General features: G+C 56.0%; 1 protein-coding gene and 1 long non-coding RNA gene across 5 annotated transcripts; one reads left to right on the top strand and one right to left on the bottom strand.

Annotated features, from left to right (window-relative positions):
* Positions 1 to 244: 244 nt before the first annotated feature.
* GLYCTK (glycerate kinase) lies at positions 245 to 14,725 on the top strand. 4 transcript variants are annotated; one of them, XM_064518715.1, is made up of 6 exons: positions 245 to 384; positions 4,179 to 4,340; positions 8,677 to 9,000; positions 9,269 to 9,420; positions 10,412 to 10,587; positions 11,511 to 14,725. In XM_064518715.1, the coding sequence occupies exons 3-6, from the start codon at positions 8,714 to 8,716 to the stop codon at positions 12,414 to 12,416; spliced, it is 1,521 nt and encodes a 506-aa protein (XP_064374785.1). In that variant the 5' UTR covers positions 245 to 384; positions 4,179 to 4,340; positions 8,677 to 8,713; the 3' UTR covers positions 12,417 to 14,725. The 4 variants fall into 4 exon arrangements, 3 of the variants coding, with proteins under 3 accessions (XP_064374785.1, XP_025962313.2, XP_064374786.1); XM_026106528.2 differs by having other exon boundaries at positions 4,179 to 4,225; XM_064518716.1 differs by lacking the exon at positions 4,179 to 4,340 and having other exon boundaries at positions 277 to 384.
* LOC135329648 (uncharacterized) lies at positions 9,607 to 16,113 on the bottom strand. The gene is made up of 2 exons (XR_010391197.1): positions 15,807 to 16,113; positions 9,607 to 15,318 (listed from the first exon to the last, which is right to left on the bottom strand). It is a non-coding gene; the product is annotated as an uncharacterized LOC135329648 (long non-coding RNA).
* Between the last annotated feature and the right edge of the window lie 1,239 nt (positions 16,114 to 17,352).

Consider the following 17,352-nt stretch of genomic DNA (forward strand, 5'->3'; position numbering starts at 1 on the left):
GCGTGCGCATGGGGGGACAGGGACACCCGCCGGGGGCGGTTGGCCGCAGGCCGCAGGCACCGGCTGCGCAGCCGGGGTGGGGGTCTGGGTGCCCGCAGGGGCCCTCCCTCAGGCCCCTCTTCTCCGTAAGGGGGCTAACGCCCAGGTGTCCCCCCGTGGGGGCCAGCGCGTGACGGACTCCGAGCCGGGGCAGCGCGTGGGGCCGGGCTGGCGTCGCGCCCCGCCTGGGCCTGCCCGGCGGGCCAGGCCCAGCATTGACCGATGGCGTGACGTTGGGCTGCCGAGCGGGCCGCGCCGCCGCAGACGTCACTTCCCGCTGCCCCGGCAGGCCGGCCGCCTTGCCGGGGGTGGGACACTGCCGGCCGCGCCGGGGAAGGCCCGCGGGTGCGTATGGCGCTCCGTTGCTTGCACACTAACACCCTGCTGTGCTCCGTCTCGCCGCTCTGCCTCGCCCGGCTGCCCTGCTCCAGGGGAAAATTACCGCGCCGCGGGCGAAATTACAGCCCGCCGTGAGCTTCGGCTAACCCCCGGCGATAGCAGCCCCGACCTTGCTGTCGCGATCTGCTTGTGCGTCCCCTCATCCCGCGGGGAGCAGCTCCCATCGCGCTCCGGACGTGATGGCGGGTTTCTGGCCTGATACTGTCTTAAAAACATAAAATGAAGCTGCAGCCACACTGTGGGTTTTGTGGGTAAAACAGGTGCAAAATTAATGATTGTGAGCGTGGCAACTTCAGCAGACTGAGCACAGCTTGACACTGTCCAGAAAGCCGTGAAGCGGTTTTAATCTACAGATAATATGCCAGCTTCGGTATTTTACATGCATTTTTCCCTATGGTTTTTGTTCTGTTTTGTTCTGCCTGCTATTAGTGAGGAAACAGGATTTCGGGTGCTCAGGGTGCCTATACCACCGCCTCAGCAATCCCCATTATTTACCTGCGGGGACAATTCAGGAGTGCTTCTCCCCAGGGATCCTGCTTCCCAGGCAGTAGGACTCAAATCTAACCAGGAGCACAGTTCCTTGACTTTAAGAGTTGGTTCTCATACTTATCTACACCCATCGTGAGACCAGAATCTCCTTTCCTTTAAAATACACAGTGATGATATTTTTCTCATTCTTTTGTTCTTTTTCCACTTTAAGTGTTATACATTGCTTTATTTCCCTCAATTTTTTCATCTAAGAACTGGCCTTCCAGCGGTATTAGAGAAATGCCAGTGCTATATCAGTTGAAGGCACAGGACTTCAGATGGAGATGAGTGGCACACTCTTAAGGAATTTTCAAGGTGTCTTGGGTTTTGAGGCATGTGCTCCTATAAAAATGCATTGAAATTGCTTTCTTGCTTTTGTGAACCTTGATGTCAGGTTCTATGTTCATGCTTTTATACTTCTCACATCTTAAAGAATTATTCCTGGAGTCTAGCAATAGCTGTGAGAATCTTTGAAATTTCCCCATTAAAATTTCCAGCAACCTGATATTTTAATTTTAGGAGAACACCCAACCTTTCATTATTTCGGTCCCCAAGGAGCTTAGAATCAAAAGAAAGAAACGTAAACCCTAGATGCCTTCATACATGTTAACTGCATTTTCCTTTCATAGTCTTCAGAACAGTTTGGTTCTGCTTTTAGAATAATATTGCCCTCCTGTGGTCAAACAACAGTAAGTCTGGGAAGTATTGTCGAAGGTCTGTTTACATGTCATTCAAATATGGTTAATTATTGCATGTGCATATATTTCATTTAGTAAAGCAGAAGTCTTTTCTGTGCTTACTTGATCTTACAATTTGTTTACTACAGCTCACCATTACAGATTTAGATCACTTCTAGTCCAGTTCACTCTTTTATATTCTGATCAGACTGGCCGGCCAGAATGATTCAACAAGCTTTATTCTGAAATGAATAGAAGCTTTTAACACCGGAGTCTAGGAAGACTCAACAAAAGACGCCTTCATTACTCCTGAGGGCGTCAGGGTCAGCTACTCCATTACAGGTCAGCTCAAACCCTAAAATATATTTTCAGGTAATGAAAGATGTTAGAAAAGCGCAGAATGGCATTCCTCCTGCACACTGTAAATTGCAAGATCAAAGCCTGGTTTATCTCATGTGGGCCCAGAAGGTGACTCATCGATACCATCATAAGACAACTTACTTCAAAACACCTACAATACTTAGCCAAGTTTTAGAGTTGTATAACGCTGTGGGTTATTGATTTTATATTTAGTCACCCCCCTTTTTATTATTTCTTCTGCTTTTCTTCCTAATCATTGGAACTTAGTTTGTCAGTTTATACCAAGCTGGAATTTATCTGGCAGGATAATTGGATCTTCTAGCAAAATGTCACATTATGTAGGAATTATGGATAATGCCCCTGCAAAACTAGCTAATAGAAGAGAGGTTTAATTGCTGCTTGAGTAATATTGATCAAATGCAGTGATTCTACCTATGCATTTATGTATTACCTACCACTGTAACATAACCTGCGCAATACAAACAGTCCCGTGCTTCCCTAGTCCACTCTTCTGTTCAGGGCAGGACTATCACTAACACAAGTGGCCATGGCTTTGTCTAGCCAAGTCCTCAAAACCTCCAGGGATGGAGACCACAACCCCTCTGGGTGGCCTGTTCCGATGCTGTGCAACCCTCTCAGTAAAGAACTTTTTGCTAATGCCCAAACTGAAAGTTTTGAGTTGCAAATTGTGGCTATCGCCCTTTTCTAGATCATCTACCACTAACAAAAACAGTTCATCTCCATTGTCTTTGTAGCCACCCCTTCGAGTAGTTCAGTAGTTGTAGCTGCTATTAGGTTGCTCATTAGCCTTCTCTTTGTTGTATTAAAAAAGCCTAGCTCTCTACAGACCATGTGCCCCAGTCCCATAATCATCCTGACAGCCTTCCACCAGACACCCTGTGGTTACTCAATACCCCTCTTGAACTGGCCACAGTATTGCAGGTACGGCCTCGCCAGCACTGAGTACAGCTGAAAAATAACTCCCTTTGATCTGCTGGCTGCACGCCTCCTAATGTAGCCAAGTCCACAGCATGACTTACTTGCAAGGAGAGCACACTGGTTGCTCATATTCCCTTGATGTTCGCCCTGACCCCCCTGCTCCCTGTCAGCAGGGCTGCTACTCAGCCATCCGTTCCCAGCCTGCTCTAAGGCATGGGATCCCGTCCCAGCTGCGAAACTTCCCACTTCTCCTTGCTGCACATCACAAGGTTTCTGTTGGCCCTGTCCTCAAGTTTACGCCAGTTCCCCTGGAAGGTTGTTCCCCCATTCGGTGTGTCAGCACTCCCCCCAAAATAGTGTCCTCCACAAAACTACTGAGGATGCACTCTGTACTACTCTCCAGGTCACTGAAGAAGCTGTGGGGGGAGACACGGACCCCCAGTATTGACTCAGGGCCTCCCTGTTCATTACGAGCTGTCAGCTGGACACTGAGCCACTGATTTCTACCTTCTGAACCCGGTGGCTGAGCTGCTTTTTAGCCAGTCTAGCAATGTGTTTGCCCAACCTGCACTTTTTCAGCTTGCTAATGAGAATAGTGTCACAAACCTCACTGAAGTCAAGGTAGACTACATCTGCCACTCTCCCCTTGCTCCCATAGCCAGTCGTCTCAGCCTAGAAGGCAGCTATAATTGTAATCCTGTGACTGATTAATATTCCTGGCTCTTTCTCCTCTTATGTCATTTCCAACTGAAGAGCTCATAAATTTTTGCTATTAATCCCAAAGAGCATGACCTTGTATTTTGCAGTACTGAATTTCACCCCCTTTCTATTATTCCAGTCCTCAAGGCTGGCAACTTTTCATCTTCTCTAGAGTACTATGATCCTTCTCTGTATTTTAAATGACTGTCAACTTTGATTGCAATTTGACTCAGAATAGGGAGCTTGAGAAATTGCAGCATGAAAGGAAGTAGACTTGGCATGGACTTGGCTTCAGGGTAGTGCTGTTCTGCACTCAACTACAGAAGGATTTTTCTAGTCAAAAATTTTTCTTCCCTACAATCCCCAGCACATGGGAAAATCATTTCCAAAAGGTATATAGGGAGTGAAGGGAGTGTGACCTAGAAAAACTAGTAAGATGCATATGTCAAATACAGTTAATTCTTTTACTAATGAAGCTGATCTATAGTTATATAAAATGCTGAACAGAACACTTATCTTCCCTATGTTTGGCTTTAGGCTACATTCCCCATCAAAGGCAAAGAGACCCTGTTGACACTTTCCTGGTGAGTAAATCAGTCATGAGAGCAACATATTTCTTTTCCAAGAAACATACAGAAAACAGTGTATTGGAAATCAGGACCCCTGGCTTTCCAGAGCTCAGCGTATTCTTGAACTAAGGTACTCGGACTCCATCCTTTCTCCCTTGCCTGCCTGGCAAACCTGCTATGGAGCTCTCCGGTCTAATTGTACCCCTTCTGTCCACCCTCACTCTCTCTCCCAGTGACCGCTGCAGGAGTGCCACAGGGAACAGAGGGGAAGGGACCTGTCCCCCATCCCTGCACACCCGCTTGTGCACGGGACTCGTCATATCTGAGCAGTGATCAGTTGGTCCATCCCACCTGCAGATATTTTATCTTTCACAAAGTGCGAATGAGACAGTGTGGTAATTTTATGCAAATCTGTGTGCGGATTAAAAAAATAATCAAATTCTAAAATTTTCATTTAAAGAGATTAGTCTTGAAAAATCCCCCATCTAATCCTCCTGGAATAGTCACTTGGAACAAACCTTCATCTCCTTGTTTTCCTCCTGGGTCCTGTGCATCTCCCAGCAAACTTTCTGATAATGCTTTTGGGACCATCTGGGGCAGCAAGTTTGAGTTTGAGCAAGGCTCACCGAGCAAATTAAATTTGATATATCGAGTGATAGAAAAGATGTATCAGTAAGTGGGAACATGGGAGTTAAATGCAGTAAAATCTGGACTCTGTTGTACTTCATAGGTAAACTCCCATGATAATGCATGAAAAATGGAAGAGTTAAGCCTTGGTGAGTCTAATGGTAATTTAGGTACCAGGAGGCCAGAAGAGAGTCATGTAGCAAGAAAAACGAGTAGCAGGAGACTCTGCTAAGACTTGCTATAACTGCTATTTTACTTCTGTAACAGGGATGTAATCTGTCTTCTATACCATGAGCTCAAATTATGCTTGAACAGCTGGGGTTTGATCCAATGCCATCTCAAGTTATTTCTGGTCCCCTCAGGGATTTGGGGCTTTGTACATGGTGGACCAGCCACCAGTCATTGCCACACGGGGGGAAATCCAGAGAAATCCCAGTGACGTTAAGAAGAAACTAACTTGGATCCAGGAAGATGTCAGCTAAATTGAACTTCCCGGCACATTAATATTCAGCGTCCTTGGACCTTGCGGCACGTTTTCCCATGGGGATGTGTGATTGGATCAGCCTGCAGCAAGCCCTATTGCTCTGACTTTAAAAAAAACCCACAAGTCCATGATACAAACTCCTGAAAAAAACCCTCCAAACACAGTACCAGGAATAACTCAGCTCTGCCCAGCGACGGCAGACTGACCCCTGGAAGGGAGTATTTTTCTGACTTTCAAATACCTGCTGTGGAGCGAAGGGCTGGCTCATTTTTCTCATTGCGTAGGCACAGCCAGCTCATTTGTGCACTGTCTTCCTCCACAGTGGGAGTCCAAGCTTATGGCTCAGACTGTGCCTCCCTGTGTCTGTGCCTTTGGTCTCATGCCACCATCCAATTTACCTGGCAGCTTACCATGTTTCTGCCCCTGGTGCTGGATTGTTTCTGTCTGCCTCTGACTTTGGCTCCTTGCCTGCAGAATTGCTTTAATTAAAAAGTTAATGAAAGATAATGCAAACAAGTATTTTGCCTGTATTTTATCACAGTCCAGCTCCTCTCCCTCCCTCTTTCCCAGAGAAGGTGAAAATTAGGAGCTAGGTTATTGCTGCCTTTAGCTGTGAGAGTTAACAGTGGAAGTTACTGCAGCCTTAGGAGGAGCCCTATGAAGAAAGGGCACTAGCGCTTATGATGGTAATGCATGCAAACGAGTATGTAGATAGCAAACATTATTCATTAACAAAAGCTGAGGGAGTTTTCATTTAAAAGGGATTAATCCAAAACCCTTGCTGTTCTCCTGTCTTTTTGGAACAGGCAATTCTCAGCACCAGTTTCCTCCTAAAGTTAATGTGAACTTTTGGAAAACTTTCCAAAATGGTATACTCCAACCCCAAATTGTCCTGAGCGGGGACAAAAAAGGGGTGGTGTAAAATCTGAGCCCCTCTAGTACCTATAGCATGCGGCTTCATGTCCATATGGAAGAGGGTTTGTTCATCGCTCTGTGAGTTCCCCAGGGACCTGGGAGACTCAGATGAGCTGGTGCGCGATGCAATGTGAGTCACATCGCCAGCCCCTTTTCCTAGCCCAGATTTCTCCCAGCCAGCCGTGGGGAGAGGAGAAAGCAGGGATGTGAGACTGTAATTTCCCCATGTGCTAGACAGAGCAGCTAACTCTGGCAATTGCATTACTTCTAGACCCACCATCCCTGGCAGTAGTCTGGGAGCTGCCATTTGGATTATTTTTCTTTCCAAGACTGCCTGTGCATGGGTGTGGGGTGATGTTCTCTTCCCTTGATCTTGTTTTTGAAGCCTGAGTGAAATGAGTAAGAATTTTATTTTTTAATATCTGCCGTGGATTTCATAGCCCTGATTTATGGCTGCTCCCTAGTGACATTTAGTACCCGGTGCCTGAGATCGTATAAATAAATTACACAAAAGTGGATTTGCGACATCATGAGCAGCACCCCCGTTGCAAGGGGAGCCGCTGGAGCGCCCGCTGCGCCTAATCGGAGCTGACAGCGAGCGGAGCCGCACGCTGAGCGCGCCAGAGCTGATGGGTACGTGCCAAACGCGGCTCGCCCCGTGTCGGCGCAAAGCTGGAACCGCCGCCGACTGCGGGAGGGGGGGGGGGGGGAGGAGATTACTCTGCATTTACACCTGAACCCGAGATCAGCATCAGGGCTGCTGTGCAGACGGTGAGCCCTAAAATCTGCAGAAGCAGTGGAGGGACGCAGCACCCACAGCTGGATCAGGCCTTGACAGATTACCCGCCTGTTTTTGCACTGCACTGCTTTCCAGAGCAAGCATTAGCAGCGTGTCCACAAGTGCGGGATGAATTAAGCTGGCGTTTATTTTTCCAGCTCCGGGAGGAGAGCACTGCTGCCGAACGGCTCCCGCCTGCCGCGGCGCCTCCGGAGGTAGCGACTCCGCGCAGAGCCGAGCGGAGGTGCCGGGGGGCGCAGGGGACCGGAGCCCCGGTGCAGGTCGGGTTGCACCCACTTCCCCTCGCCTGGGTGTCAGAGGGCTCCGCTTCAGGGGTTCAAACTGCTTGGAGCGCCGGCTGCCACGAGGTTTAGGACTCCGGTAACAAACTGGGAAGGACACCCTCTCCTTTATTCCCATCTTTCCTCATGACTGAACAAGTCAGTCCTTCCGAGCACTGTCCAAAGGGAGTTTGGATAGGTGGTTTAGCTACCCTGGGTTTTGCCTTTAAGATGTGTTTCTCCTAAGCATTGAGTCATTGTTTTCTTTTGCAAACGTGTGACCCACCACATGCTCTATCTGCAAGCGCGTTTCTCACTAGATCTCATAGCACATCCAAGCTGAGGAGGTGCTTGCATGGAGGCTTCTACCCAGCCTTTGGGTCTGTCCCCTGTCACCGCAGCAAAATGAGGCCGATCCAGACCCAGAGGAGCTGTTGCAAAGTTTGGCTTAATGATTAACACCTCCCGATGCTGCGGGAGACAGGGCAGAGAGACCTCTGGACTCGGGAGCTCGCCCCAAAGAGGAGGCAGCCACCGGCCGTGCCCAAAAGCCACCCCTTTGCCAGGGGGAGCATTAGCCGGCAGGTAATTTGCCTGCGTGTGCTGTGGGGGGCTGCCCCAGCCCCACAGCACCCTGCCCTAATTGCCAGGAGCTGGAGACATGCAGATCGCAGGGATCTCCGGCACCGCGGGGCCAGCAGTGAGCTCGCTGCCGGTCAGCGGCGGGAGGGAGAAACGCTGTGTGCGGCGGTGGCGGGGATGGCGACACCTGAGCCCCGGCAGGGACTGCCTTCCTCCGGCAGCACGAGCGGCCGCCCTCGAGCAGCTGCGGTTCTTCTGTCCGTGCTCGGAGCTACTGCCTAGAGCGCTAATACTTACCGGGGACCAGCTCAAACACTAATACTTACCGGGGACCAGCTCAAACAGGCTTTCGCAGGCGCAGCTGGGAACTCAGCCTGGCTCTGAGGTCCTATTTGGGCTCAAAATGTGATTTTAATGGCTAATGAGAGGGATAAAAAATAGAGGGGAATGCAGCCTAGTGCTGATATGCTGTTTGGTGGGGAAACCTCCTTACGGGCCTCTCCTGTGGTCGCCACCAGTATGGGATGAGGTGACCAGCAAGCCCATCGCTCCTCCAAAGCCTGTGCCCGGGCGAAGGAGCGGGGAGCACGGCATGGCGGGGCGGAGGTCAGTGTTTGGAGCACCGGGAAGGGAGTTAATGCAGCAAAAAGCTGTTCCACCCCGACTCCCTGCTCTCTGCAGGACGGAGAGCAGCTCCCACGGTTCCTGTAGCGGAAAAGGGACCTGGAGCCCCGTGGTCCGCGTGTGTCCCAGTGACAGCCGTCTCTCAGCCCGTGACAACGCTTGCTTTCCCTCGCAGGTGGGAGCGCACGGGCGGCCCAGCCGGCCCCGGCAGCATGTCGCTCCGCGAGCACGCGCTGGCCCTCTTCCGCAGCGCGGTGGGCACGGTCCGGCCGGCCCCCATGCTCCGGAGGGCCGTGACGCTGCAGGCGGATGGGCACCCTCGCCTGCTGGTGAAGGGCCGGGCCTTCCCGCTGGAGGGGAACCTCTACCTGGTGGGCTTCGGCAAAGCCGTGCTGGGGATGGCCGCAGCAGCGGAAGACATCCTGGGGGAGCACCTGGCGCGGGGGATCGTCAGTGTGCCGCTGGGCATCCAGGAGAGCCTGCGGCGAGCGGGGATGCGGTAAGGAGCCTGTGCCCGGGGAGCCTGGGGGGGAGGCTGCCAGATTCATCCTCCGCAGGGTGTTGCTGTGAACCCCCCCAGCCCACCACACTGCCCTGGCTGTGGCCCTCCAGCATGTCCCAGTGGAGAGACACTTGCCACAGGCCCCCCACCTGCCCCCCAGCCATGCGCTGTGCCCCCCCCCAGCCCCATTTCCCGGCTGGGTGAGCGGGGGCCACCCGGGCGGGTGCAGGCATCGGGGACGCAACCGCCTCTCCGCACCCCGCAGGGACATGCTGCCGAGGCCGCACAGCAGGATCGAGGTCATCGAAGGCGCCAAGAACAACCTGCCCGACCAGGAGGCCCTGCGAGGAGCCAACGCCATCCGGGAGCTGGCCGAGGGCCTGGCCGCCAACGACCTGCTCCTCGTGCTCATCTCAGGTAGCCGGGGCATCCCGGCGGCTGAGGGACCCTGCTGCTGATGCTGCCCCTCGTCCCCCTGTCCCGATCCCCCTGCAGCCCAATCGCCCCACGGATGCAGCTCCCTCCTCCCACGTGGCAGCCGGGCCCCCACTGCTCCCCCGCTCAGCCCTATTCCTGGCTATCGATTGAAACATGGGCCTTTGCTTTTTTCTTTTTCTTGCTCATCATGTTTTATTGATGCTGGTTTGCCTCAAAGCGCTGAGCAGCCTTTGCCCTTTCATGGCAGGTTTCAGCTGTACTTTCGCACGCCTGCACCCTCTGCTCAGCGCTCACGCCTAATCTATATTTCCCTCCATTTCGCTTTTCCCTTCTAACCTCTTTTTTGCCTCCTTTTGGCTTTCCGATGCCCAATTGTACCAGGTCGCCCGACAGCATTCCCTGTGATGAGGCCATCACCCCGGCATCTGGGGGCACTTTATCTGCTGTGCTCCTCTCTCCCCCTTTCCTTCCTCGCCGGCCTCGATCGGTGCAGCTCCGCAGGTCCCCGTCTTGCTGCAGCCGTAGCTGGTGCTTTTCTGCGCTGCCCTGACCCAACGGAGCCAGCAAAGCAGGCAGCGTCGCCATCTGCTCGAGCCGCCGGCTGTGTGAGTCACCGAGCCCGCGGCCCCGCTCGGCAGCCCGGGGGCACGGCAGCAGCCCGACGTGGGGGGCACGGTACCTGCCGGACCTGCGGCCTCACCGGCATCGCAGGCGCGCATGACCCTGTGCTGGGAGGTTTTAGCTGGCTGCAGACAGCACGGGGCAGCGGCGACTCAGGCCTGTTGGGGAAGAAATCATTTTGCAGAGATGTTAAGGCAGCTCCCCGACACCTCCGCGTTTCCTCCGCAGACGGCTGAGCAGAGAGGAACGGGTGCCCCTGCTCAGGGGTCAGCTGGCCCCGGAGAGCCCAGGTTTCCCCCCGCCCTGCTGCAAAGCACGCTCAGGCCCTGCCCTCTCTTCTGCCTCCTAGGAGGTGGCTCGGCCCTGCTGCCCGCTCCTACCCCGCCGGTCCAACTCGAGGAGAAGGAGAAGCTCACGAAGATGCTGGCTTCCAGAGGAGCTGCCATACAGGAGCTGAACACGGTCCGCAAGGCCCTGTCCTTGCTGAAGGGCGGAGGGCTGGCCCGGCTCGCGTACCCCGCACAGGTAACGCGCAGGGTGTCTCCCCAGGCAGAAACCCGCGCTCACCCAGAAGGGACTGCAAAGGTTTGGAGCATTTTGTTCAAAGCCAGGGAAGTCACGCAAAAGGGAGAAAGAGGGTTCACCTGCACTTGCAAGAAGTTTCAGCAAGGCTGACCCAAGAAGAGAAAACTGGCCAGGTGGTTTTATGCCACCAGGCTCACAAGCACCGTGCCATGCTGGGTGTTTGGGGTGGAGCATGGTTAGCAATGCCCACGGGGGCTCTTCTGGGCAGCGGGGTTTGGGTTTCTCATCATTCTCTTGTCATTTTGTAGAAGTAACTCAGATTTCACAGAGGTTTACAGAATTTGAGACAAATGTAACCTCTCCAGATGCCTAAAGAAAATATAACAGAGCATAAGTGCCAGAACGGTCAGTGCTAACTACTGGAGCTGCTGTCCAAAACGAACAGACGCCTACGCTCCTGCAGCGCTGGCTGGAAGACACTAAATCGCAGGGGGAAAGAGGTGGGGAAGAGGGAATTCAGACGTAGTGAGCGTCAGCAGACCCCAACCTGACCTAGGAGCAGCTGGTGCACTGCTGCGCTGACTCCTGCGGTACTTGCACGGCCGGGTCCGACCCCTCATCTCACCTGGGGGGCATCCGCAGCGAACGCCATCGCTGGCGCCCAGGTTGAGCCCACACTAGGTTGGCAGCTTGGCAAGTGCTGTGGCACTGGTTACATTTTCCAGTTTGATGGTCTGGCACTGAATGACATTGTAATTCTGCAGGTTCAAGAAGTGCAGGACCTTAAAACCGAAGTGGGCCAAATTCTGCCCCCGTTGACACCTGCTTTGCAGGTGTAACTCCGAGCAGCGCTTATGGCTGTGCTCTTGCATGGGCACCTGTCTCTGCCTCCCACATTGATCCACAGCCATTTCTCTTGGTAGGTGGTGAGCCTCATCCTCTCCGATGTGATTGGAGACCCCCTGGACATTATAGCAAGCGGGCCCACCGCAGCCAGCTCCCACAGCGTCCAAGACTGCCTTCGAATATTGGACAAATACGAGCTGCTGACCAGCCTGCCCAAGTCGGTGGAAGCAGTGCTGTCCAGCTCTCCTGCAAGCCCTACCGCTCCGGAAGACTACTCCCACGTCTTCAACGTTATCATCGGGTCAAACGCCCTGGCTTTAGATGAAGCCAAACGCCAGGCAGAAGACCTGGGCTACATGACTCTGGTCCTCAGCGCGGCAATCTGCGGGGAAGTCAGCCGCGTGTCCGCACTCTACTGCCAGCTGATCCAGCTGGTCTGCCTGGCCTTCGCCGGCCTCGGAGACGGGCCTCTCAGCGAAGAGGCGAGGGCGAAGCTCCTGCAGCTGGCAGCAGAGCTGGAGATCCCAGGTTTGAACCCTGCTGAGGCTCTGCAGGCCCTGCGAGGATTAGGGCCTGACAGAGCAGTTTGCATCCTGGCCGGTGGAGAAACCACAGTCCGGCTCCAAGGAAGCGGGAAGGGAGGGAGGAACCAGGAGCTGGCTCTGCGAGTGGGGCTGGGGCTGCACAGAGCGCGGGCCGCGGAGGCCGGCAGCCCCCTGCGCAGCTGCGAGATCGTCTTCCTCAGCGGGGGGACGGACGGGCAGGACGGGCCAACGGCGGCGGCGGGGGCCTTCTCTGGCCCGGAGCTGGTGGAGGAGGCGCGCCGGGAGGGTCTCGATGCGGAGGCGTTCCTCAGCAATAACGACTCCTACACCTTCTTCAGCCAGGTCCAGCGTGGACATCACCTTCTGGTGACAGGCCTAACGGGAACCAACGTCATGGACATCCAGGCTATTTTAATTAGAGCCAAGGAGAGATCATGAGAGCTCCTTCCACAGATATCCAGGACCAAGGGTAAACGAGGGCATTAACACTGGAGACAAATGCAAACTGCCTAAATCAGGGCTAGCTGTTGAAGGTACTAATACCTTTGACAGAAGGACTCCACTAATTAGACACACGAGAGGATGTCCACAGCAAAAGCATGAGGAACAGTCAAACTCTTCTAATTGGGATCAAAGAAAGGTAAGCAGAGCACCACATTAGGGACACGGAGGCCGCATTAACACGTCTCTGCTAAGAGCCACCACGGCTGTGACAGCTTCGGCTCGGGCTGAAAGGCGTGGGGAAAGCAAGGCCGTGGCGGCGCTGCATCTCCAGCCACCCCAGCTCCCGAGGAGCTCACGCGGGGGCTTCGCAGGTTCGCGGAGGTGCGTTACGGGGCCAGAGGATGCCAAAGCAGCGGCAAGGCCCACGCGGCTGGGACTGCCGGCGGGGTGACCACACCAGCGTGCCCCCGGCCACGCGCAGCCCCAGCAACGCGGCTGCAGAGCACTTTAGCCGAGAGCAGCACGTGAGCTCAGCTGCAGGATGCGAGTGCCGGAGGGCAGCACATCCTCCCCGCGTCGTGGGAAGGAGGGAGCGACTCAGGCACAAGGGTGCAAAGAGCCGTCTGAATAGGAGCCCTTCTCCTCCTCTGCAGCCTCCTCGCCTCCGTGGGGACATTTTCCTGGCTGATCCCTGTTGGGAGAGCCTCTGTGCCAGCAGCACCTATGCAACGGGCGCTCGTGGCAGTGTTTCCCAAGTGGTTGGAGGACAAGCCTGCATCCAGCCCGAGCCACTGACCTCTCCTCCGCGCCCGCCGCGGCAGAAGTCGCCGTCACTCCGATTACCTCTGCTAATTCTGCGGAACAAAAGGCGAGGAAGCCTCCCCGCCCCGCTCCCTTGACCCGCGCTGCGGAGCTGATCAAAGGGCAACGCTGCGGGAGCCTCGCTTTGTCACCGAGCCACCCCCCCCGTGACGCTGCAGCGACTGCCGTGTCGTCACCTACTGCAGTGCCAGACGCGGGAGAGCAGAGACGAGCCAGGTTTCCCGGGACGTGCAGCCGGCGGCGGGGCCGCCTTTCGGAAGGGCTCTGCCTGTAGCAACACGCACGGCAACGGCTTTGGCTGCATATTCAAAGGACTTGGGCTCCGCAGCCAGCGTGACCCAACACATTCAGCTCCTTTTGAAAATCTGCCTGTTTGTTACGGAGCCTAAGCGGGGCTGGAGCTCTTTGGAGAAATCCAGCCTTGATTTAACAGGACACGACTGACTCAGGCTGTTTCCAGACAGCCAGAACTGCTCCGTGGGACCGATCTGAGCTCGTGACACAAACGCACCACCCTGCCAACGCCGTGAGCAGCGGTGTCGCCGAGCGGTGCGCTGCGTGCGCTCGAGGGTGGGTCCGAGGGTGGCTTTCCAAGGAGGAGGCAACACCTCCGGCTTGGTTTTTAGGCCAGCACCTAGCAAGCACGTCACTTGCTCTCAGAGCCTGAACAACTTCTGCAACGTGCCTCGACTTGCTCACGCTGGCAAACTGTGCGGAGAGCTGCCGGGAGGGACCTGCCGAGTGCCGCGAAGCTCGCTGTGCCGCTGCGGCGGCGCAGAAGAAGCCGCTTCGTGTCATGCGTTTTCTCCGGAGGTCGCCAGCAAGTTGCTTGGCTTTTGCCGCGTGCCCGGCATGCCAGCGCTGCCGAGGCGCAGGTGCCTGCGCTGACGCGTGGGAAGGACTCCAGGAGACAGCCGAAACGCCTGGTCTGGGGCCAGGATAGCTGCCTAAACCTGGCCCCAGCATGTTGTTCGCATGTCCTGGCTAACGCTGCTCCTGTGACAACCCGCAGCGGCTCTGGCTCGGCGCTGGGTTCACTGGGCACAGGGGAGGTCACAGTCCCAGGCTTCCTGCTGCCACCCCCGTGCTGCTGCCCTCTCCCAGCTCCCAGTTTGGGGTGGGAACGCTGCGCCGGGAGGTGTGAGCTCGGGACCTGGCTCCCTGGGGAAACCGGCCAGGAGCAGCATCACCCTGGGAGGACCCGTGCCTGGTGTCCGGGTCCACCTCCGCAGCGCCTGCCGCCTCGCAAAACTGCCGAGTGCCGCATTAGCCGTCGGGGCTGCCGCTGGTGCCGCGTGGCAGCCGTGTTCAGAAGACCTTGGGCGGGCGTTTGCTGGCTCCTCCGGGGAAATGCCTGCGCTGTTAATACCAGGCGTACCCTGAGCAGTGTCCTTGCTTTCTAAACAGTGGCTTTGCACTGATGATTAAAAGGAGTTTGTGTTGTGGGGAGCGAAGGCTGATAAAAGGTCTGTTGAAAGGATGGAGCTGTTTGAAGCGTGTTTCACATCTACATTCACTTGGCCTCCACACGTGGTTTTGTTCTTGTCCCTTCTTTCCTAATGAGGAGATAACAGGACGGGGGGATGTTGGCCAAGGACGCCCAGGTTACAGGAATACTTTTCTGATGCTTCTACTTGGCTGGATCCAAGCTTCATTGCTGCCTAATTGCTTTGACGAACCACGTGCACCTTCCACGCAGGGAGGGAAGGCGCTCCTGCGGGAGGCAGCTCCGGGGAGGCTGCGCACCCCTCGCTAACCCAGCGCCAGGTCCTCCCCCGGGTGAGGCTCAGCACGCAACTGCGTGTCACGGTCCACACTCAGGTCAGCTCCCTCCAGCTCGCACGCCTTTTGCTGACAGCAGGAGATGCCGGGCGTCAGCCGGTGGAAATTTGGGCAGGTTTTGCAAGGATTCGTTAGATGGTGCTTGCACCCAAGCATCACTTACCTGCCACGGACGGCTTTGCCCCGGCTTGTCACAGCCCGTCAGGAGTGACTCAAATACGCGATGACGTCCTTGCTGAGACCCTGGGGGACGTCCCTGCACTGGGTTTGGAGCAGTCCCTGCCCTTTTTACCTGAAAAGCAAATGGGTAAAAACCCTCTCCACGGTGGCACCAGGGTGGGCACATGAGATGGGGCACGGGGCGGCCAGCGAATGGAGCAGCCGCAGCCGATGGTGCTTTCGGGGCCGGCTCGGTCTCCCGAGCGCGGCGCTTGTAGCCAAACAGCGCTAATGGCCAGGAGAAGTAACTACACTATTAACAGTGGAAGCTTTTGGCAGTAAATTAAAAATCTTGGCTGCTGCCCTTGGCTCTGCTCTCGCCTCTTAGGAGACATTAATATCACAGCTCCCCAGCATTCCCATTATCACTTCATTAAGGATCCAATAATGATAAACGCGGATAGTTTTATTTTGCACCGAGCCTGATTAATGGCTAATATTTCCCAAGGTGTTAATGGGGCCCTTTCCTCATGAAGTGATCGGAAGGGGTCTGCCTTTAATCTCCTCCACAAGCTGGGTAATTTTCACCGTTTCCGCTAATGTGGCAGATTTAACGCAAACCTTTAGAGAGCGGCTGAGGCCTCCTGAGGAACCCTGAGGAGCTTCGCGTGACGAGGCCCACGCTCGGCCGCCGCTCCGGCTCCGCGCGGCCCTCTCCGGCGCGGACGCGGGACAACCACTCCGGAGAGCTGCCTGTCCGCAGGGACCAGCGCGCTGCTCCAGACAGCCTCCCCGCAGCTCGCGGGGCGCGTGCCCCGGCGGCTCCTCCGCAGCAGCTCCCTCGGCGCGCGGGCCGCTCTCCGCTGCGGGGCCCCGGCGTACTGCACGGCTTCAATCCCTATATGAAGTGCATGACGTATAATCACATAGGAATAAAAAGCCATACAAGACGGCAGGCCGCGAGGCACTCCGGGGCAGCGGTGGGTCCCTCCTTGGCTGGGTCCGGCAGCGGAGCCCTGCATCAAAGAAGAGAGGCAGCGTTTCGGCAAGGAGGACGCGGGCCCTGCGAGGGCAGTGGCTCCCGCGGCCACAAGCAGTCTCCCAAACCCAGCACCCAGGGGAAGAAAACGGGGGGTCTGCCAGCCACCCACTCCCAACCCGGAGCAGGTCCCCAGCGAGCACGAAGCCGCGGTTGCAGGCCAGAAGCAGCGGCCACGGGCAGGAGCTGCCCGCTGGCTCATCCAGGCTCACGCAACGCGGCAGCGACATGCGCCAAGGAGGGAAGAGCTCCTTTTAGTTAAAAAAGAAAAAGCACGATGCCTCGGTGCACCGAGCAGCTCCTTCACCCGCCCAGGCCTGAGACCCCAGCTGAGGGCTAGACGCCAGCTTTGGGCAGCCCTGCAAGGGCTGGGCCAGCCCAGGGTGCTAACGGACAATCATCCTGGCTCTCCTTAATTAGCATCACCTGCGTGCCTGGACCCCAGCAGGCTTGCAAAGGAGTGCTCTCGCTTTGCTGGGAGCGCCTGGACAGCACGCCCGCGACCGCATGGCAAGGGACACCAGGGTCCCCGCCACGGTGCCGCCCGCCTGGGGCTCTGCCGACGGTGCCCCGCCGGGTAGCGTCTGCGCTGCTGCAACGATGCGTGGCAGAGGGTGTCCGGGGGAATCTGCTGTGACCGAGGCCACGCCACCCCCCTCCAGGGACCACGAGGAGCCAGGGCACTCGCTGGGGCTTTTAAACCAACATTGCATAAGGAGGGCGCTCGGTTCCCGGCGTGACTCCTCCCAGCCCCGGAGCAGGCTGCAGCTCCGTGGCGCCTGCCCTTCGGAGACGGGAGCCCCAGGAATCACGTCTGTCCCTCCCGGGGTGCTCCCGTGCCAGGAGGCCGGCCAAGCAGCTAGGGCAGCCGGTGCGGGGCAGATCTCACCCAAAAACTGGAGGGTTTGGATGTCCATGTCGGTCATGTTTCTTAAGATCTCAGCTTCTTCTCTTCAGTCTTCATGGGGAACATCTTCAGATGCATCAACAGAAGATGTCCCCGCTGCCCCGGGATGCATCCTCCCGCTGCTCCGGCTGCTTTGCAGGCGCACGGGAAAAGGGCCTGTGCCGGTCGAGCCTCGTCGGGGAGACCCGGACACCTGCCAGCGGCGAGTGCACCAGCAGCCA

This window comes from Dromaius novaehollandiae, chromosome 12 (assembly GCF_036370855.1).
Source record: "Dromaius novaehollandiae isolate bDroNov1 chromosome 12, bDroNov1.hap1, whole genome shotgun sequence".
Classification (NCBI taxonomy): domain Eukaryota; kingdom Metazoa; phylum Chordata; class Aves; order Casuariiformes; family Dromaiidae; genus Dromaius; species Dromaius novaehollandiae.